Here is a 25,007-nt window from a genome sequence, read left to right as displayed (position 1 = left end):
TATGCTGCTGGGCTCGCAGTACTTGTGTGCAGTAGTCTGTGGTTTAGGCTGGCGTGTGAACCGCTATGGGCCTGGAGCGGTTCACACCACGAGAGCAGAGAGTTGGTCCACTTTTGTGCGTCTCGTTTCGCTCTCATTGGAGAAATCCCATCGAAATCCAAGGTGTTTTGGGTTTTCAAGGTCTGCCTCCAGCTTCAAAATGCTCTTTAAAGAGTAAAGACCACTCTTTAGGTGCCCATAAATACAAATTAACTACGGGCAAGAAACATAACTATATTATGATGGTAATCCCTTAGATACACTTTCGAAGGATACTACTAGGCTATACATAAAACAGCAAAAAGTAGGAATATTATTATGGTGATATTGATTGATGGAGAGGCTGGTGTTAAATTAACAAAACTATACTTCAACTGTTATTATGATATGTTTCAATGTCACCAGTTTGTAATATATTCTCCCATTTACCTGTTGCTACTGTGTCTTTCATCGTTTGTGTTTGATAATAGTTGAGACTTTTGTTGCTTTTTGTGGCTGCTTGTAGTCTGAGTAAAGTGACAGTGAGCTGCTAGGCTCATATGGGCTGGGCAGTTTCCAAGCAGTTCTTTGCAGTGTGCATCTTTCAGAACGTTGATTCTATTTGCATGGCATGTTGATACTTAAAGTTTGAATCCTGAATTCTTGCAAACACCAATGGAATGTGATGAAATGTTATGCAAACACATTTCATCACAACAATGGAGACATTTCTCTTAATTGTGTAACAGCTATATACATGCCATTTGTTTTTATAAATAGAAACAGACCACAGGCGTTTTTATTGCCGTTGTCATTCAAATGTCGGTAGGCTTTTAAGAATCCAGTATGCTAAAACTGGGATATCTTTTAATGCCCCCAAATCTATATTGATACTTTTGTCATTCTATTGATTAGAAATATGGGCTGTCCTGTAAATATCAATAATACCAAACATGTATATGGTAGGCTGCTGCTTGGCATTGTTTTTGTCATACACAGCAACATAAAGAATTGGTAGGACTCATATCTTCACATATAAGGTCTACTTATGTTTATGGTGATGATGATTATAATTGTCATTAACTCACTTGGAGATCTTAATACAGCTAGACCTAAGTTGTTGATTCAATAATACAAATGTTTGTTTTATTGACAATTGCAGTCTTGCACCTGCATATTGTAAAAAACGCTTCTAAAGGGAGTTGACCCCTTATCATTTCTAATAAATGGTCTGAATTATTTTCTCTGCATGGGATCATTTTGAGTGCTGGGTAAACCTTTACCCTCCAGTTGACTGGCTTTACTTTACATTACCTACATAAAAACATATTTATATATATATTTTTTTGTAATGACTTGAAAGCATAGCCTGCTTGTCAGTTTATATATTTTTTAATTGCAAGCAAGTTCCATCTGTTGATTTAAGGGCTCGATGTCATCATAACATAATTGCTGGTTTGTGGTTTTGGTTGTACTGTTCTGTTCTGCATGCCCTCTGGAAGGAATGTCGTATCCCATAGGTTTGACTTCAGTTCGTGGCCTTCTCTTGAGTTGCTTCACAAGTTATACTTCTTTAAAATATCCATTTGGCTTTTATGCGCAACGCCGGTGCCAGAGTATACGGGGAGTTGATGTTCCCTCTCTGCCTCTGTCTCCCCCCCCCCCCTCCTCCTCTGTGACTCATGTGGGTGTTGGGCTGAAATAGTTTGGTGTAGTTTTACATTCCTTATATAGCCTCTGAGGAGTGTGTGGAGAGAGGCGAGGGCTTGCCTGTGTCACAGGCTGGGTTGGTTGGAGGGGGGTTACGGGTTCGAGTTTGCCAACAGAGGGAGAGAATCTGCTTGCCTTAGCTCACCGATCTCTCTAGCTTTCTCCCAGCTTTGGGTTACCAGCCGCAGCCATTGAGGACGAGGTAGGTTTTGCATGGCAGCAGCGTCACAGGTAGCTGTGGGGGGGGGGGGGGGGGGTGTCACCAAGAGGGGGGGGGTGGGGGGGCGGAGCAAGAGGTGGACTGGTGGTTGCAGGTACAGAGGTCAGTGGTACGCCGGTAACTCACTTGGTGAGAGCAGGTGACATAGCCCTCGATCTCAAGTTGCCCTTGGTTCTTAAAATGACACATTAGCAGCAACTTCATGCTATGTGTGTTCTGTGAGCGAGCTACTGTAACTTGTCCCAATTTCCCCCCCGGGGATCATTAAAGTCTTTCTGATTCTGATTCTGATTCTGATTCTGATTAGGTGCCGTGCCGACTAACGAGAATAGTTTGTTGTTCTAGTGAATTTTAAATCCTCGTTTCATCATCATCGTGTTCCCTTTGTTTGACCTCTTTGCCGATCTGCAAATAATGTCAAATATTCTCAAACATCGAGGCACGTTTGTATTTTTGGACAAGAGGAGAATAGGGCTGCAACTAAACGGTTATGTTTCATTGTCGATTCATCTGTCGATTATCGTCTCGATTAGTTGTTTGGTCTACAACATGTCACAAAATGGTGAAAAATCCATCAGTGTTGTTTCCCAAAGCCCAAGATGACGTCCTCAAAATGTCTTGGTTTGTCCACAACCCAAAGATATTCAGTTACTGTCATCGATGAGGAGTAAAGAAACCAGAAAAGATGAATTATTTAAGAAGCTGGAATCAGAAAAAATTGACTTAAAAAAATACTCAAAGTGATTTAATTGATCAAAATAGTGTTATAATATTAAAATTCGCACAGAGGAAGTTGTCATCTAACGAAGAAGAAACCGCTTAAGACTAGAAGGAAGTTCAATGGTATTTGATCAATCACAAGTGGCGAAATGAGCAGATATCCCACCTTATTTTGACTGGATCTCCTGCCTTATTTCTTGACCAACTTTGAGACCCCCAAAGTACAGACGGGTAGGGGGGAGCAATTGGAAATGGCAGGAGCCAACGCGTCTCCAGAGAGACTAATCGATTAGGCTCGTTGTTTGGTCTATAAAATGTAAAAATAAATAATAATGATGATTTTTTTGTGTGTGTGAAAATGTCGATCAGTGTTTCCCGAAGCCCAAGATGACGTCCTCAAATGTCTTGTTTTGTCCACAACCCAAAGATATTCCGTTTTACTCTCATAGAAGAGTAAAGAAACCAGAAATCTGGCATTATCTTTATGTCTTACATGGTGAATTGCACACGTACTTATAAATTGTCAGGTAGATAAAAGGCACTATTTATGAACCATTGTAATATGATTATTCTCACACATCATAGCTCATCTTCTCTGGAAGAATCCAATTCAAATATCAATTTCTAAAGGAAATGTGTGAGTTTGCTCCAAGCAAATTGCCGATCAGCAGCGACTTGGCTGCTTAGATGAAGCAAAAAAAAAAGAAAAAAGTGTGGCCTTGTATACCTCTTCCAGGTGTCTCCAAGTAATTAATGCAGTCTGTCTGTTTCCTCCTGTCTCCTCCTCAAGGCCATGAATATATATTGTATAACCCTGGCCGGACCGGCGCCTTGGGGGTTCAGACTGCAGGGTGGCAAGGACTTCAGCATGCCCCTCACCGTGTCAAGGGTAAGAACCTGTGTGTGGTCCGTGGACTAGACTCATGTATCTCTCTGCATCTTACCATCTTTATGTAACCATCCCAACAAATCCTCACCTTGCCATAGAGACACTGCATGAAAGAGGCCACGCCCATCACGGGGGAAAAAGCTCTCCGTTCACTTCCATACACCAGCGTCACTTTCCTTGAATTAAACATAGCTAAAAAAGCTGTTGTGTGGTGGGCTGCGCAGACAACAAAAGTAAAAAAAAAAATCGCGCCAATAAAGTTTCTTTGTACTCCCGAGCAAAACAAGGAAGCCATTGAGAATTGGGTGAGAAGAAAAAATTTGATCTAGCTGTCAAGGAAGTAAGTTGGAGTGTTCATCTTCCGTATATATGATCTTTGTGTGCAACATGTGACATAGGAGAACGCCAGGATTGGGGGGGGGGGGGGGGTTTGTTTGTTTGTTTCCCCCCCGTTTTGGGCGTGGTTTCTGACTGTCTCTATTGGTGTTCAGTACAAGCTTGATGACCCGACCTGATCATCTTTCTATCACCTTCTATTTAGCTTGGATCGCAAATGATTCTTTTACGAAGAATTTGGTGAGAAAAGCAATGATTGAAATGAGGATCCTTGTTTTTCTCTGAGTCTCACTCGTCAGTGTCTCTCATTCATAAAGTGCATCGCTCACAAGTACACACTGACTGCGGTTTGTTTAGCTCCAGGCCAGTTTGCATAAAGCTAGTTTAGGACTCGTCTAAGCCTGGCTAGACTAACCTAGACTGGTCTTACGTTCTCAGGTGAAATATTACGACTGACTTATTTTGTTATGGCAACAAGTTCTGTCGTCATCCACTCCCCCCTCACGTCACGCCGGTTCAACCACAGGTTAGTCCATATAACACGCAGGGAGTTTGCCAGCACAAGTCATCGGGGACCCGTTCTTCAGAGTTCCAGAAAGAGCTATATATTCACACCATCGTTTAGTGCAACATCTGAACTACATCTGGTTGATTTGCAACAAACAGTGGTGTGTTAGCTCTTTGTCTATTCACACTCTGATTGTTTGGCTGTTGTTTTTTTTTTTTAATCAAAGTTTATTTTCAATTTTTCAACATAAAAACATGGTATTTCAAGAAAGAATGAACTGAAGATTGGGCTCATAGCTCCAATATCCCTCCCCTTCATCTCCCCCCCACCCCACAAGCCCATTAAAAAAACAAAACAGAAACAAAAAACAGGAAAAGAAAATACACACAGCATATTCCCAACTTGGCAAGAGGCATCTCGAGAGCATTTGTGTTGAATTACTTTCCCACATACATACTCATTCATACACACACACACACACACTACAATGGGAAGAGAGAGAGGGAGGGAAAGAGGGATAAAAATCAATATAAAAGTAAATAAACAAATACAAAGAAACAGAATACTAGTCCATTCCAGCTAATAGCTGGGCATCTAAAGCCTCTACAAAATCAAGAAACGGCCTCCATGTTGAATAGAATTTGGAAACTGATCCTCTCATGGTATGTCTGACTTTTTCTAATTTTAATGACTGCATAACCTCCTTAATCCAACGTGCAAAAGTGGGCGGGGAAGCATCTTTCCATTTGGATAATATCAATCTCCTAGCTAATAAAGTAGTGTAGGCTACTAGATTTAACTGAGCAGCACTTAATTGTGCACCAGCTGGAACGACCCCGAAGATGGCACTCCAAGGGGAGGGTTCTAAATGATACTGCAAAATAGTGGCCAGGGCCTCAAAAATAAACTGCCAGAACTGAACTAATTTCGGGCATGACCAGAACATATGACCAAGACTGGCGGTTGTTTGTTTGCATCTATCACAAGTTGGGTCTAGCTCTGGATTCATTTTAGCCAGTTTTTCTTTAGAGTAATGAAGACGATGAACCACTTTAAACTGAATAACACAATGTCGCAAGCATACTGAAGAAGAATGTATTCTCTTAATTGCTAAATCCCATACTTCCTCAGAGATAGGCATTTCCATATCCTTCTCCCATCTATTTTTGAGGGGTTCAAATACGACTTGGTCAAGAGTATTAATTATAAGGTAAAGCATACCAATATACCCTTTTATAACCGGATTCAATTTAAGGATACGGTCCAAGTGGTTTTCGGGTGGACGCCCTGGAAACTGGCCCAAATTGGACCGAGAAAAGTTACGAATCTGCAGATATCTAAAAAAGTGCGATGGGGGTAGGCTAAACTTATCAGAGAGCTGATCAAAGGATGCAAAGGTGTCCTCAATAAATAAATCCTCTAGAGTAGATATTCCCTTCAGTCTCCAAAGTTCAAAAGTACTGTCAGAAATAGAAGAGGGGAAGGCATAATTCTTTGTGATCGGTGTGTTAATAAGAAAATCTTTAAATTTAAAGGCCTGTCTAAATTGTTTCCAAATCTTGAGAGAGTCACATACAACTGGATTGGTCGTAATTTTTGTAATAGGGAAAGCCCCAGAAAAGGGTGAGCAGAGCAAGGAATGTAAAGACACTTGAGATACAGTTGAAGCCTCCAAAGCCAGCCAGCAAGGAGTCTCGTATCCTACTGGCTTAGACTGCCAAAAGGACATGGCTCTTACATTGCAGGACCAATAGTAATACTGAAAGTTTGGTAAAGCCATTCCACCAGCTACACGAGGTTTCTGAAGGACAGTTTTTCGTATTCGAGGCATTTTACCATTCCAAATAAACAATGAGACAATTTGATCCAAGGAAGAAAAAAATGATTTTTTGATAAAGACTGGTATTAATTGGAAAAGATAAATGAATTTAGGCAAGATGTTCATTTTAACTGCATTGATGCGCCCTGCAAGGGTCAAAGGGAGCCCCGACCAACGTGCCAGATCTAATTTGGTATGGCCCAACAGAGGGAAAAAATTATGTTTAACACATTGACTGCCAGACGTTTTTTTTTGCTGTAGATAGCTTCTGCCAAGCCGTTTTTTGAGGATTATGGCTCATTTTATAAGAGCCGAGGATTCGTTTCAGCTTGGAGTTTGTGAACATACAATATCTCAAAAGTACTAATAGAATGTGTACTTTCTCTGTCTAAAAGAGTTAGTTTGTAGAGTTAGTAGTTATGTAAGCATTAGCAGTTGAATACAGCATGGTTTTAGCGTGAAAAAGAATATTCAGAGATAAACGGCTTTTTGTGAAATTGGATGGAACTGTCACTTTAACCATTCATTTTTGGCTCTCTCTCTCTCTCTCTCCCTCCCCCTCTCGCTCTCTCTCTCTCTCTCCCTCCCTCTCGCTCTCCCTCCCTCTCTCTCTCTCTCTCTCTCTCTCTCTCTCTCTCTCTCCCTCCCTCTCGAGTTGCTTCAACTCCGCCCTCCGTGGGCGGACAAGCTTGTCACCAGTCAGTGCTTTGCTGCTCTCCTGTGCCTGTCTGGCCTGTCTGCACAGCCGCTGTTTGAGGAAGTCGGGATGGACTCACTCGTTTGGAGTTTTGGTTGAGAGAAGCTTTTGCGATTCTGGTCATATTTATGCTGCGTGTTTCAAAGTGTGTTCGTCCACCTGTAATCTATCACCCGATCATAGTAGATCGGCTGAATCTATTATGTAAATTTGCAATCCCGCATCGCCAGCAATCAGCGCGAAAAGGAGAATGGCTGGGCTGAGAATGGCTTGACAAGTTAAAAAAATGCTTTCCTTCCTCTAGCAAGGAGAGCACTGTTGCCACTTAGTGGGTCGGTGGAATGGGTTGTAAACGTTCGGTGGCTCCAATAATTATATAAGAGATGTAAAAGGCTTAGATGCACAACCCACCGTCAAAAAAAAAAAATCGATGCCAAAAACGTGTAAACACGTTGTTGGCAGGGAACAGCTGGATTCTGAAAACGTGTTCATACGTTGTTGGCAGTGAATGAGTTAAATAGTTCACTATATCTCCGCGTTACAACAACGCCCAAATAGGTGAACCTTTCAGGTGAAACCTTAAAAGGAAGGGAATTAAACACACATGTGTCTGCTGCAGCGTTAATCGGAATTAGTTCGCTTTTATGTAAATTAAGTTTGTACCCAGAAAAAATACCAAATTCTTTTAGCAACTTCAAAATCTTAGGGATACAAATTAGTGGATCCGATACAAAAACCAGCAAATCGTCTGCAAAAAGTGAAACTTTATGGACCTGGTCTCTGCGAATACCATAAATACTATGGTCACTACGCAAGGCTATGGCCAGTGGTTCTATTGCTAGGACAAAGAGCAGGGGACTTAAGGGACAACCCTGCCTTGTCCCTCTGTGCAGCTGGAAAAATGGAGACATAGTGTCATTTGTGCGTACTGAGGCCCTTGGGGAGGAATATAGTAGTTTGACCATGGATATGAAACCATCACCAAAACCAAATTTTCGTAAAACAAAGAAGAGATAATCCCACTCTACACGGTCAAAAGCCTTTTCCGCATCAAATGACACTACTGGCTGTTGTTTTTTTGTGGTGGAACTGATTTCAGTTGTTTTGGCGCAAGCTGCTACAAAGTTGTGTTGGCAACCTCCCCGGACTTAACACTTCCACCTGTGTTTCATTTGGCGTGTAGGTGTGAGGAGGAGATGTTGACAGAATGCTGCACTGTTCTTCCTCTCAGGTCATATTGAAGACGTGGAAGATGAGTCTATAATATCTTTGTTCTTCTGGCGCGCTCGGTTGGAAGTGAACCCTATAGTGCTGCTCTTTCTCCATGTTAGGTAACGTGCATCATTTGTCGAACGGATTTTCAAAAGACTCCATAAACTACTGTCACTATTGAAGAGAGAGCAACAACCAGTTTCCAAGCCTTATAAGAGCAGTGTTTCTTTGCTTGACACACGCACGCACGCACACACACACACACACACACACATACACACACATACACAAACACCTACACACGCACACACACACACACCCATAGCGGTACGACACATACGCACACATAAAATCATTCCTACATCGCTGCCAGCTATTGCGCCCACAGATCTGGCATTGTATTGTGCCCTGCCTCTCTCCCCTGGCCGTGTTAGATTGCTACCTTACAGGCTGGGATGACCTATACATGTAGCACGGATTAGCATTTCTACATTTTGCTCAATCTTTACAATTTCCTATCTCAGAGAGAATTAGGAGCAGGTAATTACTGTGTGTTGTGAGTCAGTCTTGATCTTAAGTCACCCCCGCGCATATTTTTACTCATTATATTACATTTATCATATATTAACACTATACACTTAACACGGTGACAACATTGTTCTTAATTGGAAACTATCGATTCACTTTGTTCTTTTTGTAGGAGCCAAAAAAGTCACGTTTATAATGGCACATTGAGATGAAAAATAATGTGTAAAGTTTAAACACACAGTATTATTATGCATTGCTTTGTGTCTGGCTTAAAATACCATAACTCTTCTAAAAGTGTTCTGCTCTTCACTGTGTTGTAAGCAAGACCCCTTAGGCTGTGTGTGTGTGTGTGTGTGTGTGTGTGTGTGTGTGTGTGTGTGTGTGTGTGTGTGTGTGTGTGTGTGTGTGTGTGTGTGTGTGTGTGTGTGTGTGTGTGTGTGTGTGTGTGTGTGTGCGCGCGCGATGTGTTGACATAATGTGTGTGTGGTGAGGGCAGCGGTTATCAGCGGCCTGTCGCTACATGTCCTGTATACCTGGCAGGCGTCCCCGCCCGGCAGAAAACAGAATGTTCCTGCTGGATGCGAGACAAGAAATATTTTCCCTCTCGACCCCAAACAAGACTGAACAGATGTCAAAAACTGAATGTGACGAAAAGCCAAATCAAAGCAGACTTTGATTTGGGGGTTGAGTTAACGCAATAACAGTCCGGCCCCAGGATGAACGTCAGTATAGGCCGAGTCAAGAAGCAGTTAGTCGAAATGAGCTCGTGCAGAATGTCAGTTCCTCCACAGTCCAGGTACATATATACACGCGGATTACTTTCCTTTCCGTCATAGAAATATATCTCATATTTTCTGGACGACAAACCCTTTCTTTCCCCAGCAGCCTCATGTGCCTTCATGCATTCATATTCATATTCAGAGACACAGGCTACTGCGAGTCGCTTGGAGGAGGACTGATAACAGCCGCCGCCCTGGAAAAAAGCCATTGTTACTGAGTGGAAGCTTAACGAGTGGTCAGTGGCTAATATCTACCTAGCTTTGCTCCACTGCTCCCCCAGGCCTCGGGGTGGATGGAGGGAGGAGTTGTAAAAATGTCATAGGTTTTCTGTCTTCTGTCTTCAGCCTTCACCTCTCTCCAGAGATCTTCACCGACTCTGCTCTTGGATGTCATAAAAGGTCTGGGCCAGTGAATCAGACAGGATGGAAACAGCCCATGGAGGAGATTTAAACCTCAAACAGGGCAGGAGCTCAGATATTGACCGGGAGAAGAAAATCACCCAGAGGCCTATGGGCTTGGGCTGCCTGCAGGGCTTATGTTGCAATGCATTTAGTGGGTGGTCTTGACAGGCATCAAGCCTGCGAGATAATCATCTCCTCCAGTCCATGGTGTCTCCACCCAGACAGTCGGCTAAAGAGATGACGCTACAAAGAGCATGCAAGCGTGACGGGAACCAAAAGCTCTGTGAAACGCTGCCTGAAGTTTTTAATTGATTGATTGCAAGCGTTATTTGTGGTTAGAGGGGGAGGGGAGGATGGAGTTTGCTCAGGTTGATTTGACTACTCATCAATCACTTCAAATCTGATCCTTGATCCCGTTGTGTTTTTACGCTGTGGTTTGGTATTGATTTAGAAGGTGTAGTAAGTAGTAGGTTCTGTGTCTCGTTTCCTCGAGCTGGATTATAGGCCTCGGCGGTCCCTGAATACCGTTTCCTTCCTCCCCCCCCCGCTCCGCGAGCGTGGAACGCCGTGCTTTCTCAGCATTCCTGGCATTTCTCTTCTATCCATCCTGTCGCTGCCAACAGACGAGCCCATTGTCTCCCCCCCCGGCTCCCCCCCCCCCCCCCCCCCCCGGCTCTGCACCCAATCTGTCCTTCACACCTCATTCTCCACCGCCAGATGATGATGATGATGATGATGATGATGATGGCATCCTCCTCCCATCTCAAAGCAAAACTTTCCCACTTCCCAGTGGAAGGGAACCACCACCATGGCAAGACAAACTTAAAGGAACACTCTGCCCATTTTCAACCAGCTTTGTATCATTAGAACATCAGTAGTATATCAGAAAACTGTAAACGGTTTTGAAGTCTGTCATTTAATTTGACAGTTATTGAGTGTTAAAGGGTGGACCAGTGACATCACCTGTCCACACTAACTCAAATTAATAACTCATTAACTCAAATCAACTCTCAATAACTGTCAAACTAGATGACGGTTTTGAAGTCATTCATCTAGTTTGACAGTTATTGAGAGTTGATTTGAGTTAATGAGTTATTAATTTGAGTTAGTGTGGACCAGTGACATCACTGGTCCACACTTTAACACTCAATAACTGTCAAATTAAATGACAGACTTCAAAACAGTTTACAGTTTTCCGATATACTACTGATGTTCTAATGATGCAAAGCTGGTTGAAAATGGGCGGAGTGTTCCTTTAACTGCTACAGCTGGATCCCCCCCACCCCCACCCCTCCCGGAAACGTCTCCACATATATCTGCCCCAGATCTCCTGGCATTGTGATTGCATTGCGTTGACATTATAATCCCATAACGCCGAGCGCCATCTGGTTCCTATCGACAAACGCATGCTAACGCTAACGCTAACGCACGCCGCTGAAATCAAATGCATCTTAGCGCAGGAAATGACGGATGATGTCATGTTAATAAGTCTCTCTCTCCCTCCATGTGTGTCGCAGCACAGAGTCTTCATTCCTGTTTCGCTGTGGGTGTGTCTGTCTCGCTTCTTAGACCATCTGTTGATTGCTTATGTCTAGTAGCGCCTTAAACACACACACTCACGCGCACACACACACACACACACACACACACCGGCACACACTCGGAGAGAAAACGGAGGCCTTGTTACAGAGGCAAATTAATAATTCAGGAGTAACTGATAGATTGCCAGCAGGGGGGTTTTCCAAGTCTGTGGCTAGTTAGTTGTGAGTGTCTTCTGTTGTTGCCGGCATGAGAGCAGAGCAGCAGTGTTTTTAAGGTGAATTTAGTTGCTATAGGTGTTTCTTCTCCCTGCAGTTACTAACTGCTGCTCACACAGGTTTGCTTTTCTCAGAGGGATATTTATAGCGTTGCATCAGCTGTGCCGTGCGAGTGATGTAAGGGCAGACTGTGTCGCAGGCCCCCAAATAGATGCGGAAAGGATAAAAGTGTGCTGGCGTACGGAGTCAAATGGCTGCGTCGGCCCTGCTAAACTCAAGCGCACTGTTCTGTTAAAGCGAGCGTAGCCAACCCAGAGAGAGAGAGAGAGCGAGAGAGAGAGAGAGAGAGGTGTGCGACTGTGCTGCTCACCTGTAGGGTCACAGTCGAGGGACGCGCCTGAAAGACGAATTGGAGACGGTGCATTTGGAAAGGTTGGCGCACTGCTTTGAAATCCTATATAGCATACCAGAATATCTCCACGGTGCAGCACGACTCTGCTGCTCTGCTGCTCTGTGGAAAAAAATGCCTCGAAACGGATTATAGGCCTCTAACTATTAGGCTGACCCCCGCAATTATGGAGAGCGTCGGTCACATAAGTGATGTCACGCTGTTAAAAGCTGTCCACAGATCTGGCGTGGAGTGATCTACAGTGTGCCCTCCTGAAACATTTACGACGACGATGATGTGTGCGATGGTGATGATGTGTGCGATGATGCAGCCGTTACTCGTTTTTGTTGCGCGGCCAAGAGGACGAAGCGGCCGCGTGAAGAAGCGCTCGTTATTGCGTCGTGGCCGCTGCTACGCCGCGCCCGCATCAGGTCACACAGCTGTGGTTGTTGTGAGGTAGCAGTCAGTCAGTGTGTGCCGCAGTCAGGAACATGTTTTCCACTGTCCTTCGGCCCGTATTGACAAGCTGGGGGGGGGGGGGGGGGGGGGGTGTAGGGTTTCCGCGCGCCCCCCCCCCTCCCACCCAAAGGTCTGAGCGCAGCAACTTTAACTGCCGCCTTCTCAAGTGAGGCAGCAGCTGCACTCTGAACCTGAGCCAGGAGCGCAGGTGTCTGTGTCCATCACTGACCCCCAGCACGCACGCACGCACGCACACACAGGCCTCTACCTACAGTGTCTTTAGGACACACACACACACACACACACACAGGCCTCTACCTACAGAGTCTTTAGGACACACACACACACACACACACACACACACACACACAGGCCTCTACCTACAGAGTCTTTAGGGCTCACACACACACACAGGCCTCTACCTACAGAGTCTTTAGGACACACACACACACACAGGCCTCTACCTACAGAGTCTTTAGGACACACACACACACACACACACACACACACACACACACACAGGCCTCTACCTACAGAGTCTTTAGGGCTCACACACACGCGCGCGCACACACACACACACACACACACACAGGCCTCTACCTACAGAGTCTTTAGGGCTCACACACACACACACGCGCGCGTGCGCGCACACACACACACACACACACACACACACACACACAGGCCCAGGGATGCGGAAAGTCGGGGTGCTTAGGGTGCACCCTAAGCACCCTCTGCTGTTTTGTCTTGGAATTGCAACGTCAAAAAAAAAAAAAAAAAAAAAAAAAATATATATATATATATATATATATATATTTTATGATTAAAATGTGTTTTATATGCTTTATACTGCGATGTTTAGGGTTTAGTTGAAGACTATGAGCAAAGCAAAGAGGGTGGAGATGTTATTTTTGATGTTTGGTTCATAATAATAAGATAATAAAATATAATAATAATAATAATAATAAAATTAATAATAATAATAATAAGTTCAGTGTTTCTGCCTGTGTTGCTGTCTGTTGTAGTGTAAAATGACCTAAAGGGAGAGCAGGTGGTGACATGAAAGTGAGTGAGAAAAGGAGAAAATACTGAATAATGACATCACAACAGTATCATCCTAATGTTAATTTAAAATGAGATATTCCTCTAAATATGGCTAAAAAACATCCAAACGTCCAAAAACTTTTGGACGTTTTTTCTCCCCCTTCCAAGGCTTCCATGCAGCACCCCCTACTTAAAAGCATGCAGCACCCCCTACTTAAAAGGAGTTCCAGCGTGCCTGCACAGGCCTCGACCTACTACAGAGTCTTTAGGGCTTCTTGCACTCAAATAAACACAACCTCCAGTTTTCCCTCTTTATTCTCATCTTATGTTGTTGTTGTATTATATTGGTACCCCCCCCCCCCCCCCAGTGATATCAGCTCTGTTGTTTAAGTGCCTCTCTCTCTCCTTGTGTACGGCCACGCTCCCCCTCTCCTCTTTCCATAGAGTACCTCTCTGGCACCAGGCCAGGGAGGCTCCGCCTCCCCCCACTCAGAATATGGTGGGTTTTCCTCCGTAGTTGTTTTGCTCCCCTCTCTCTCGAAGCCATTTGACCTCTTTGAAGTTCATTCTTACTGGAGAAATTATTGCTTTCTTAGCCGCACTAATTGCTTCCAGCGAGGGCAAATCAAAGTCAATTAAGCTGATGTTTGAACTTGGCCGTAGAATAAAGGTGGCTTGAATGTCTTCCTAGGAATGGGTAAACTTTATTAATTTTGTTTTCTTTTATGTTTTGAGACTCTCTCTGGACAGCATAGTTTTGATACTCTCTCTGGACAGCATAGTTTTGAGACTCTCCCTGGACAGCATAGTTTTGATTCTCTCTCTGGACAGCATAGTTTTGATACTCTCTCTGGACAGCATAGTTTTGAGACTCTCTCTGGACAGCATAGTTTTGAGACTCTCTCTGGACAGCATAGTTCTGATTCTCTCTCTGGACAGCATAGTTTTGATACTCTCTCTGGACAGCATAGTTTTGATACTCTCTCTGGACAGCATAGTTTTGATACTCTCTCTGGACAGCAAAGTTTTGATACTCTCTGGACAGCATAGTTTTGATACTCACTCTGGACAGCATAGTTTTGATACTCTCTCTGGACAGCAGAGTTCTGATACTCTCTCTGGACAGCATAGTTTTGAGACTCTCTCTGGACAGCATAGTTTTGAGACTCTCTCTGGACAGCATAGTTCTGATACTCTCTCTGGACAGCATAGTTTTGATACTCTCTCTGGACAGCATAGTTTTGATACTCTCTCTGGACAGCATAGTTTTGAGACTCTCTCTGGACAGCATAGTTTTGATACTCTCTCTGGACAGCATAGTTTTGAGACTCTCTCTGGACAGCATAGTTTTGATACTCTCTCTGGACAGCATAGTTTTGAGACTCTCTCTGGACAGCATAGTTTTGAGACTCTCTCTGGACAGCATAGTTTTGATACTCTCTCTGGACAGCATAGTTTTGAGACTCTCTCTGGACAGCATAGTTTTGAGACTCTCTCTGGACAGCATAGTTTTGATACTCTCTCTGGACAGCATAGTTTTGAGACTCTCTCTGGACAGCATAGTTTTGAGACTCTCTCTGGACAGCATAGTTTTGAGACTCTCTCTGGACAGCATAGTTCTGATTCTCTCTCTGGACAGCATAGTTTTGATACTCTCTCTGGACAGCATAGTTTTGATACTCTCTCTGGACAGCATAGTTTTGATACTCTCTCTGGACAGCATAGTTTTGATACTCTCTGGACAGCATAGTTTTGATACTCACTCTGGACAGCATAGTTTTGATACTCTCTCTGGACAGCAGAGTTCTGATACTCTCTCTGGACAGCATAGTTTTGAGACTCTCTCTGGACAGCATAGTTTTGAGACTCTCTCTGGACAGCATAGTTCTGATACTCTCTCTGGACAGCATAGTTCTGATACTCTCTCTGGACAGCATAGTTTTGATACTCTCTCTGGACAGCATAGTTTTGATACTCTCTCTGGACAGCATAGTTTTGAGACTCTCTCTGGACAGCATAGTTTTGATACTCTCTCTGGACAGCATAGTTTTGAGACTCTCTCTGGACAGCATAGTTTTGATACTCTCTCTGGACAGCATAGTTTTGAGACTCTCTCTGGACAGCATAGTTTTGAGACTCTCTCTGGACAGCATAGTTTTGATACTCTCTCTGGACAGCATAGTTTTGAGACTCTCTCTGGACAGCATAGTTTTGAGACTCACTCTGGACAGCATAGTTTTGATACTCTCTCTGGACAGCATAGTTTTGAGACTCTCTCTGGACAGCATAGTTTTGAGACTCTCTCTGGACAGCATAGTTTTGAGACTCTCTGGACAGCATAGTTTTGAGACTCTCTCTGGACAGCATAGTTTTGATACTCTCTCTGGACAGCATAGTTTTGATACTCTCTTTGGACAGCATAGTTTTGAGGTAATAGGCTCGAGCAGTGCCTCTTGTCTTTGTGGGGTGCAGGCAGTAGTTTTCAGTCTTGAGCGGTCGTCCGTTTACAGAACGTACTACCGCGCACCTCCAAGTGTTTATGTTTAATGTGCAGAATCAAAGCAGCGCGAGTGTGCTGCTAGCTTAGAGGAACATGGCAGAAAACGTATTGATTGAAGCGCTGAGTCCTGTGCGAGGCGGCGTTTGATGAGCTAACGTTTGCAGATCCATGACATCAGACGGTAATCCTGATCCCGATCGTTTTTCTTCTTCTTTTTTTTGCCAGAAATCCTGGCGCGCTCGCTCACTTAGCTGACGCGGAACACTTTGTACTCGCCGATATCTGAGACTTTGACACAAGTCTTGAGTTTCATTAAGCCTGGGGGACAAGCTGACTAAGCCCTTACTAAACACGTTTTGGCATCTCCACTCTGTGTATATTATTAGTGGGTTTGAAAGGACCTAGTCAGTGCGGTACGTGTGCTCATGTATACAGTGTTATGATCTATAGGCTTAGGCTGTGCCCAGTTCTTCCTGTTTAGTAATGAAACAGCCTCTGACTCAACATGTCTGCTGTCTGCATGTGACCCGCTCAGGAGGAGGATGGTTGTCATCGTCCTTGTGTCAAACGGGTCATTGAACTTGCCTGTCTGTCTGGATTGCTTAAAGGAACACTCTGCCCATTTTCAACCAGCTTTGTATCATTAGAACATCAGTAGTATATCAGAAAACTGTAAACTGTTTTGAAGTCTGTCATTTAATTTGACAGTTATTGAGTGTTAAAGTGTGGACCAGTGACATCACTGGTCCACTCTAACTCAAATAAATAACTCATTAACTCAAATCAACTCTCAATAAATGTCAAACTATTCATCATTCATCTAGTTTGACAGTTATTGAGAGTTGATTTGAGTTAATGAGTTATTCATTTGAGTTAGTGTGGACCAGTGATGTCACTGGTCCACACTTTAACACTCAATAACTGTCAAATTAAATGACAGACTTCAAAACAAGTTTACAGTTTTCTGATATACTACTGATGTTCTAATGATACAAAGCTGGTTGAAAATGGGCAGAGTGTTCCTTTAAGTAGAGGGTTTGTGTGTTCCTGTAAGTGATGTACACATTTGTTGTAACATACGCTCCGTGTCTTTGACTTGTGTGACCTCATAGTCTGACTCACATCTGCAGTAAATCAAGAGGCAGATGACTGGTGATGTCATACAGGGAGATGACATATCGTTCCTGTTGCAGATACTAGCGTTGAGTGGAATATCATGACTAGCTTGTCGGAGCCAGACTCGCTGACTCCCCCTGCTTGATTACTGAGTGCCGGTAAACAGGCGGCGCTGGAGCGAACCCAAATGAACATGGACTTTTTCTGTGTGTGTTCGGTTTATTTCTGTAAGATTTTTCAGTGAAAAGGCCCCCGAGGTGGAGCAGCTAGCGATAAGTGCAAGATAATAGTTGCTGAGTTGCTGTGATTTAATAGTTTGCACATTTGGAATTTGAATTGGAAGCAAAGCTTTGAAAATGCACGCTAGTGTTTTGTAGGGATGCACCGATATGAACATTTTGGCCGATGCCGATAACCGATATTTACCGATGATCTGTGTAAAAACAAGTTTCTATTATAATCACATTTTCTACATACTGAAAAACAGATGTATACACTGTGAATTTGAAAAAGTAATGTCTTTCTTTATTTCCAAAACATTTTGGGAAAGCCCATAAATCATAGATTTACCGCATTGTTTCCTCTCAATATGAAAGTTTTGGCCGATACCGAATAACCGATATTAACATTGCTGTTAATTTGCTCATCTGACCGATACCGATATATTAAGAAATGACTCATATCAGCTGATACCGATATGATTGCCAATATATCATACATCCCTCGTGTTTTGAGATTGTATTAATTACAATGTGAGGGAATTATTAGTCACATGTATTTATGCAGCTCATCTCAGTGTGATATCCTAGGGACTAGATGTGTACGTAGTACGCCTCACGTGACTATGATCCATGTCTCTGTTTAGGTGCCTTCTGTACATGGAATATCTGTCGTCATTTCCTGTCTTTTATTGTGACAGAGTGTGGATGATGATCGTCTGATGTGCGTGTTCCTCTAACTTGACTAATGTCTGTTCTCCTCATGTGTGTCTCCCCTCCAGCTGACCCCGGGCGGGAAGGCAGCGCAGGCCGGTGTAGGTGTGGGAGACTGGGTGGTGTCCATCTCTGACACCAACGCAGAGGACATGACCCACGTGGAGGCACAGAACAAGATCAGAGCAGCGACAGACTCTCTCACCCTCACCCTCACCAAGTAAGTCACCTGATGAGTCACCTGACGAGTCACCTGACAGCGCGTGACGCAATGCTCACCTAGCACCATCATCTCCCACAGGTGTTGGGTGTTAAAAATATCCTTGAAATTGCTCGGGGTCCTCTCTGAACTTCCCTACAGCTGTGCAGCAGTCTCTGTCACAGGGGACAATTGTTGCCAAGAAACTCATTCTGCAGAAATGGAAGTCCCCCACTCCACCCTGTTTTCAGTTGTGGTTGGCGGACATGATCTCCGTTATACGAATGGAGAGACTCAGGTTCTCGAGGACCAACTCACCTGGGAGATTTCAAACTATTTGGGACCCGTTTCTGGCCTACCTTGACGAGGTTAGGGGTGACGGGTGACTCGCCCGGCCGGTCTTCCTCGTGTGGGATCCCACTCATTTATATATGTATATATATATTTACAAGCATAATTGATATATATTTACAAGCTGTATGTAACTGGTGGCACGTATGTATGTTTTTTCTTTCTTTTCTTTGCTTTTCTTTTCTTTTACTGTATCTGAGTTTGTTTGTTTGTTTGTTTTTGGGTTTTTTTTTCCTGTGTTCTAAAAATTTTTAATTGCTAAATAAAATATATAAAAAAAATAAAAAAAAATACTTGAAATGTTGCACCGGTGAAACAAAGTTACATTAATGTTCTTATCCATCATACACCATTATTCCCCCCCTCCCCCCCAAGACATAGATTTGTTTTAGATTTAGAGTTAGAATTAGATTCCGTTTAACCTCGAGTTCACAAACCCGCTGGTAAACACAGTCGAGAAAGTAATTTAGTGCTTATCATGGTAAAGAAGCGGGCGCAGGGGTGAGGCGAGCGCACTCATCCGTGCCCCTCCTCCGCTCTCCGGCTGATGATACACTGGCCTTTGTTCTGCTGAAACAATGCCAGGCATTATTCAACGAGCCCAGAGTGCCTCTCGCACATGATGCCTCAACTTGATCATGAAATTGAAGAAACTCTTTCCAGGTGGATTAAAATACACTTTGTTGCTAAATGGGAAGCCAGGGGGAAAATCTAATTTTGCCAGAGTTATTTTAATCAGTTATTGGATAAGTTTCCCCCCAGCAGGCGCTCATACCTGCTCGCATAACTCCTGCCAGAGAAATTCCTGACTGATTAAGTATCTCTCTCTCTCTCTCTCTCGAGCGCGAGCCAAAACGTTGCATCAGGGCGCTTAATTATAACAAAAGATTTTTTTTCTCCACCCGCTGCGATATGGAATGTAACCATATAAGAACAAATCAGAGGCTATATTGACGTCTGGTGGAGTAATGAGGAATGGATGCACCTGTGGCTCATTTTGCGTTTGTGCTGCTCAAATAAGCACTCAGCCGTAACCCAGCACACACACACACACACACACACACACACACACACACACACACACACACACACACACACACAGCTAATTTATTTAGTTATTTATTTACTTCCAGATCATCTTGTTATCGCCTGCCAAGAGTCTCCACACCTAAGCTCTGATTATAATCCACTTCGTTCACTTTCTTTGTTGAGAGCGTCGACTACGAAAGCAGAGCCAGAATCGAAAATGAATAGTTTCAGGTTGAGAGATCCCGGAGAATATTTGCTGCGTATTTCCTGGGCAATACGAGACTCTGCTGCTCCGTCTCACCAGACCCAGAGAGCAGGTTCTGTTTTCCGTGACCCTGGAAAAAAACCGATAGATAGCTGACTCTGCACTCGCCTTTTTCCCCTGCAGGAAGAGGTCGCAGACGCATACTAGAAAGCAACCTTACATGTACATGCCCAAAGAAGGAGCGAGTGTGCAACTTTGTGGGTGACTGTCAAAAAGAGGGAGAGGCGGAGAAGAGGAGTGAGAGAGCGACCGGGAGAGGAGTGAGAGAGACAGGGAGAGGAGTGAGAGAGACGGGGAGAGGAGAAGCAGAGTGAGAGAGAGACAGGGAGAGGAGAAGCGGAGTGAGAGAGAGACAGGGAGAGGAGAAGCGGAGTGAGAGACAGGGAGAGGAGTGAGAGAGACAGGGAGAAGGGGGAGAGGAGTGAGAGAGACGGGGGGAGAGGAGTGAGAGAGACAGGGAGAGGAGTGAGAGAGACAGGGAGAAGGGGGAGAGGAGTGAGAGAGACGGGGGGAGAGGAGTGAGAGAGACAGGGGGGGAAAGGAGTGAGAGAGACAGGGAGAGGGGGAGAGAGACAGGGAGAGGAGAAGCGGCGTGAGAGAGAGACAGGGAGAGGAGTGAGAGAGACAGGGAGAGGAGAAGCGGAGTGAGAGAGAGACAGGGAGAGGAGTGAGAGAGACAGGGAGAAGGGGGAGAGGAGTGAGACAGGGGGGGAGAGGAGTGAGAGAGACAGGGAGAGGGGGAGAGAGACAGGGAGAGGAGAAGCGGCGTGAGAGAGAGACAGGGAGAGGAGTGAGAGAGACAGGGAGAAGGGGGAGAGGAGTGAGAGAGACAGGGAGAAGGGGGAGAGGAGTGAGAGGGGTGAGAGAGACAGGGAGAGCGGGAGAGGAGTGAGAGAGACAGGGAGAGGAGAAGAGGAGTGAGAGAGACAGGGAGAGCGGGAGAGGAGTGAGAGAGACGGGGAGAGGAGAAGAGGAGTGAGAGAGACAGGGAGAGCGGGAGAGGAGTGAGAGAGATGGGGAGAGGAGAAGAGGAGTGAGAGAGACAGGGAGAGCGGGAGAGGAGTGAGAGAGACAGGGAGAGGAGAAGAGGAGTGAGAGAGACAGGGAGAGCGGGAGAGGAGTGAGAGAGACAGGGAGAGGAGAAGAGGAGTGAGAGAGACAGGGAGAGCGGGAGAGGAGTGAGAGAGACAGGGAGAAGGGGGAGAGGAGTGAGAGAGACAGGGAGAGGAGAAGAGGAGTGAGAGAGACAGGGAGAGCGGGAGAGGAGTGAGAGAGACAGGGAGAGGAGAAGAGGAGTGAGAGAGACAGGGAGAGCGGGAGAGGAGTGAGAGAGACAGGGAGAAGGGGGAGAGGAGTGAGAGAGACAGGGAGAAGGGGGAGAGGAGTGAGAGAAGGGGGAGATGAGTGAGAGACAGGGAGAGGGGGAGAGGAGTGAGAGAGACAGGGAGGGGAGAAGAGGAGTGAGAGAGACAGGGAGAGGAGTGAGAGAGACAAGGAGAAGGGGGAGAGGAGTGAGAGAGACAGGGAGGGGAGAAGAGGAGTGAGAGAGACAGGGAGAAGGGGGAGAGGAGTGAGAGAGACAGGGAGGGGAGAAGAGGAGTGAGAGAGACAGGGAGAGGGGGGAGAGGAGTGAGAGAGACAGGGAGAGGAGAAGAGGAGTGAGAGAGACAGGGAGAGGGGGGGAGATGAAAAGAGAGTGGTACATGCGATGGCATTGTTGTGGTTAGGGGACAAGAGTGAAGTCATGATGATGTCGTGATGTCATGCTCTCCACTGAGGGATGGATAGAGATTAGTCAGTTGTCAGCCAGATGTACTTGCACACTATCTCTGTCTGGTGACTGGTCTGGGATCAGACTCCACATCACTGTTAAGATGTGTGTCTGTCTGCTGCCTGGTCTGCGATCAGACTCCACATCACTGTCCCTGTCTGGTGACTGGTCTGGGATCAGACTCCACATCACTGTCCCTGTCTAGTGACTGGTCTGGGATCAGACTCCACATCACTGTCCCTGTCTAGTGACTGGTCTGGGATCAGACTCCACATCACTGTCCCTGTCTAGTGACTGGTCTGGGATCAGACTCCACATCACTGTCCCTGTCTGCTGCCTGGTCTGGGATCAGACTCCACATCACTGTCCCTGTCTAGTGACTGGTCTGGGATCAGACTCCACATCACTGTCCCTGTCTAGTGACTGGTCTGGGATCAGACTCCACATCACTGTCCCTGTCTGGTGACTGGTCTGGGATCAGACTCCACATCACTGTCCCTGTCTGCTGCCTGGTCTGGGATCAGACTCCACATCACTGTCCCTGTCTAGTGACTGGTTTGCGATCAGACTCCACATCACTGTCCCTGTCTAGTGACTGGTCTGGGATCAGACTCCACATCACTGTCCCTGTCTGGTGATTGGTCTGGGATCAGACTCCACATCACTGTCCCTGTCTAGTGACTGGTCTGGGATCAGACTCCACATCACTGTCCCTGTCTGGTGATTGGTCTGGGATCAGACTCCACATCACTGTCCCTGTCTAGTGACTGGTCTGCGATCAGACTCCACATCACTGTCCCTGTCTGGTGACTGGTTTGGGATCAGACTCCACATCACTGTTAAGATGTGTGCCTATCTGCTGCCTGGTCTGCGATCAGACTCCACATCACTGTCCCTGTCTGGTGGCTGGTCTGGGATCAGACTCCACATCACTGATAAGATGTGACCCAGTTCATTCACATATATCATATTGTTTCAGTTAACTTATTAGAGTTTGAGAATTTGGGATGCCATGTAGTTTGTGAGCTTGGCTTGTTGTGGGGCAGGAGCCAGGAGGTATGTGATGCTTGTTGTGGGGCAGGAGGTATGTGGTGCTTGTTGTGGGGCAGGAGGTATGTGATGTTTGTTGTGGGGCAGGAGGTATGTGATGTTTGTTGTGGGGCAGGAGGTATGTGATGCTTGTTGTGGAGCAGGAGGTATGTGATGCTTGTTGTGGGGCAGGAGGTATGTGATGCTTGTTGTGGGGCAGGAGGTATGTGATGTTTGTTGTGGGGCAGGAGGTATGTGATGCTTGTTGTGGAGCAGGAGGTATGTGATGCTTGTTGTGGGGCAGGAGGTATGTGATGTTTGTTGTGGAGCAGGAGGTATGTGATGTTTGTTGTGGGGCAGGAGGTATGTGATGTTTGTTGTGGGGCAGGAGGTATGTGATGCTTGTTGTGGAGCAGGAGGTATGTGATGCTTGTTGTGGGGCAGGAGGTATGTGATGTTTGTTGTGGGGCAGGAGGTATGTGATGCTTGTTGTGGAGCAGGAGGTATGTGATGCTTGTTGTGGGGCAGGAGGTATGTGATGTTTGTTGTGGAGCAGGAGGTATGTGATGTTTGTTGTGGGGCAGGAGGTATGTGATGTTTGTTGTGGGGCAGGAGGTATGTGATGTTTGTTGTGGGGCAGGAGGTATGTGATGTTTGTTGTGGGGCAGGAGGTATGTGATGTTTGTTGTGGGGCAGGAGGTATGTGATGTTTGTTGTGGGGCAGGAGGTATGTGATGTTTGTTGTGGAGCAGGAGGTATGTGATGTTTGTTGTGGGGCAGGAGGTATGTGATGTTTGTTGTGGGGCAGGAGGTATGTGATGTTTGTTGTGGGGCAGGAGGTATGTGATGTTTGTTGTGGGGCAGGAGGTATGTGATGCTTGTTGTGGGGCAGGAGGTATGTGATGCTTGTTGTGGGGCAGGAGGTATGTGATGTTTGTTGTGGGGCAGGAGGTATGTGATGTTTGTTGTGGGACAGGAGGTATGTGATGTTTGTTGTGGGGCAGGAGGTATGTGATGCTTGTTGTGGGGCAGGAGGTATGTGATGTTGTGGGGCAGGAGGTATGTGATGTTTGTTGTGGGGCAGGAGGTATGTGATGCTTGTTGTGGGGCAGGAGGTATGTGATGTTTGTTGTGGGGCAGGAGGTATGTGATGCTTGTTGTGGGGCAGGAGGTATGTGATGTTGTGGGGCAGGAGGTATGTGATGCTTGGTGTGGGGCAGGAGGTATGTGATGTTTGTTGTGGGGCAGGAGGTATGTGATGCTTGTTGTGGGGCAGGAGGTATGTGATGCTTGTTGTGGGGCAGGAGGTATGTGATGTTTGTTGTGGGCCAGGAGGTATGTGATGTTTGTTGTGGAGCAGGAGGTATGTGATGGTTGTTGTGGGCCAGGAGGTATGTGATGGTTGTTGTGGGCCAGGAGGTATGTGATGCTTGTTGTGGGGCAGAAGGTATGTGATGTTTGTTGTGGGGCAGGAGGTATGTGATGTTTGTTGTGGGGCAGGAGGTATGTGATGGTTGTTGTGGGCCAGGAGGTATGTGATGTTTGTTGTGGGGCAGGAGCCAGGAGGTATGTGATGTTTGTTGTGGGGCAGGAGGTATGTGATGCTTGTTGTGGAGCAGGAGGTATGTGATGGCTTGTTGTGGGGCAGGAGGTATGTGATGTTTGTTGTGGGGCAGGAGGTATGTGATGTTTGTTGTGGGGCAGGAGGTATGTGATGCTTGTTGTGGGGCAGAAGGTATGTGATGTTTGTTGTGGGGCAGGAGGTATGTGATGTTTGTTGTGGGGCAGGAGGTATGTGATGGTTGTTGTGGGCCAGGAGGTATGTGATGTTTGTTGTGGGGCAGGAGCCAGGAGGTATGTGATGTTTGTTGTGGGGCAGGAGGTATGTGATGCTTGTTGTGGAGCAGGAGGTATGTGATGGCTTGTTGTGGGGCAGGAGGTATGTGATGTTTGTTGTGGGGCAGGAGGTATGTGATGTTTGTTGTGGGGCAGGAGGTATGTGATGTTGTGGGGCAGGAGGTATGTGATGTTTGTTGTGGGGCAGGAGGTATGTGATGTTTGTTGTGGGGCAGGAGGTATGTGATGCTTGTTGTGGAGCAGGAGGTATGTGATGCTTGTTGTGGGGCAGGAGGTATGTGATGTTTGTTGTGGAGCAGGAGGTATGTGATGCTTGTTGTGGGGCAGGAGGTATGTGATGTTTGTTGTGGAGCAGGAGGTATGTGATGTTGTGGGGCAGGAGGTATGTGATGTTTGTTGTGGGGCAGGAGGTATGTGATGTTGTGGGGCAGGAGGTATGTGATGTTTGTTGTGGGGCAGGAGGTATGTGATG

At 45.7% G+C, this 25,007-nt stretch overlaps 1 protein-coding gene across 3 annotated transcripts in view; it reads left to right on the top strand.

The window, feature by feature from the left end:
• The window catches only part of pdlim7 (PDZ and LIM domain 7), a 54,145-nt gene that overhangs the window by 328 nt on the left and 28,810 nt on the right, over positions 1-25,007 (top strand). For 2 of the 3 annotated variants that reach the window (XM_083651932.1, XM_083651934.1), the window contains exons 2-3: positions 3,459-3,557; positions 18,103-18,254. In XM_083651932.1, coding sequence (XP_083508058.1) covers positions 3,459-3,557; positions 18,103-18,254 — 251 coding nt within the window. Of the gene's footprint in view, positions 1-1,808; positions 1,931-3,458; positions 3,558-18,102; positions 18,255-25,007 lie in introns of those variants that run through there. The other variant, XM_083651933.1, reaches the window with a different exon arrangement.

Source organism: Poromitra crassiceps, assembly GCF_964638095.1.
Source record: "Poromitra crassiceps genome assembly, chromosome: 15".
Classification (NCBI taxonomy): domain Eukaryota; kingdom Metazoa; phylum Chordata; class Actinopteri; order Beryciformes; family Melamphaidae; genus Poromitra; species Poromitra crassiceps.
This window is presented reverse-complemented; position numbering and strand designations above follow the sequence as displayed.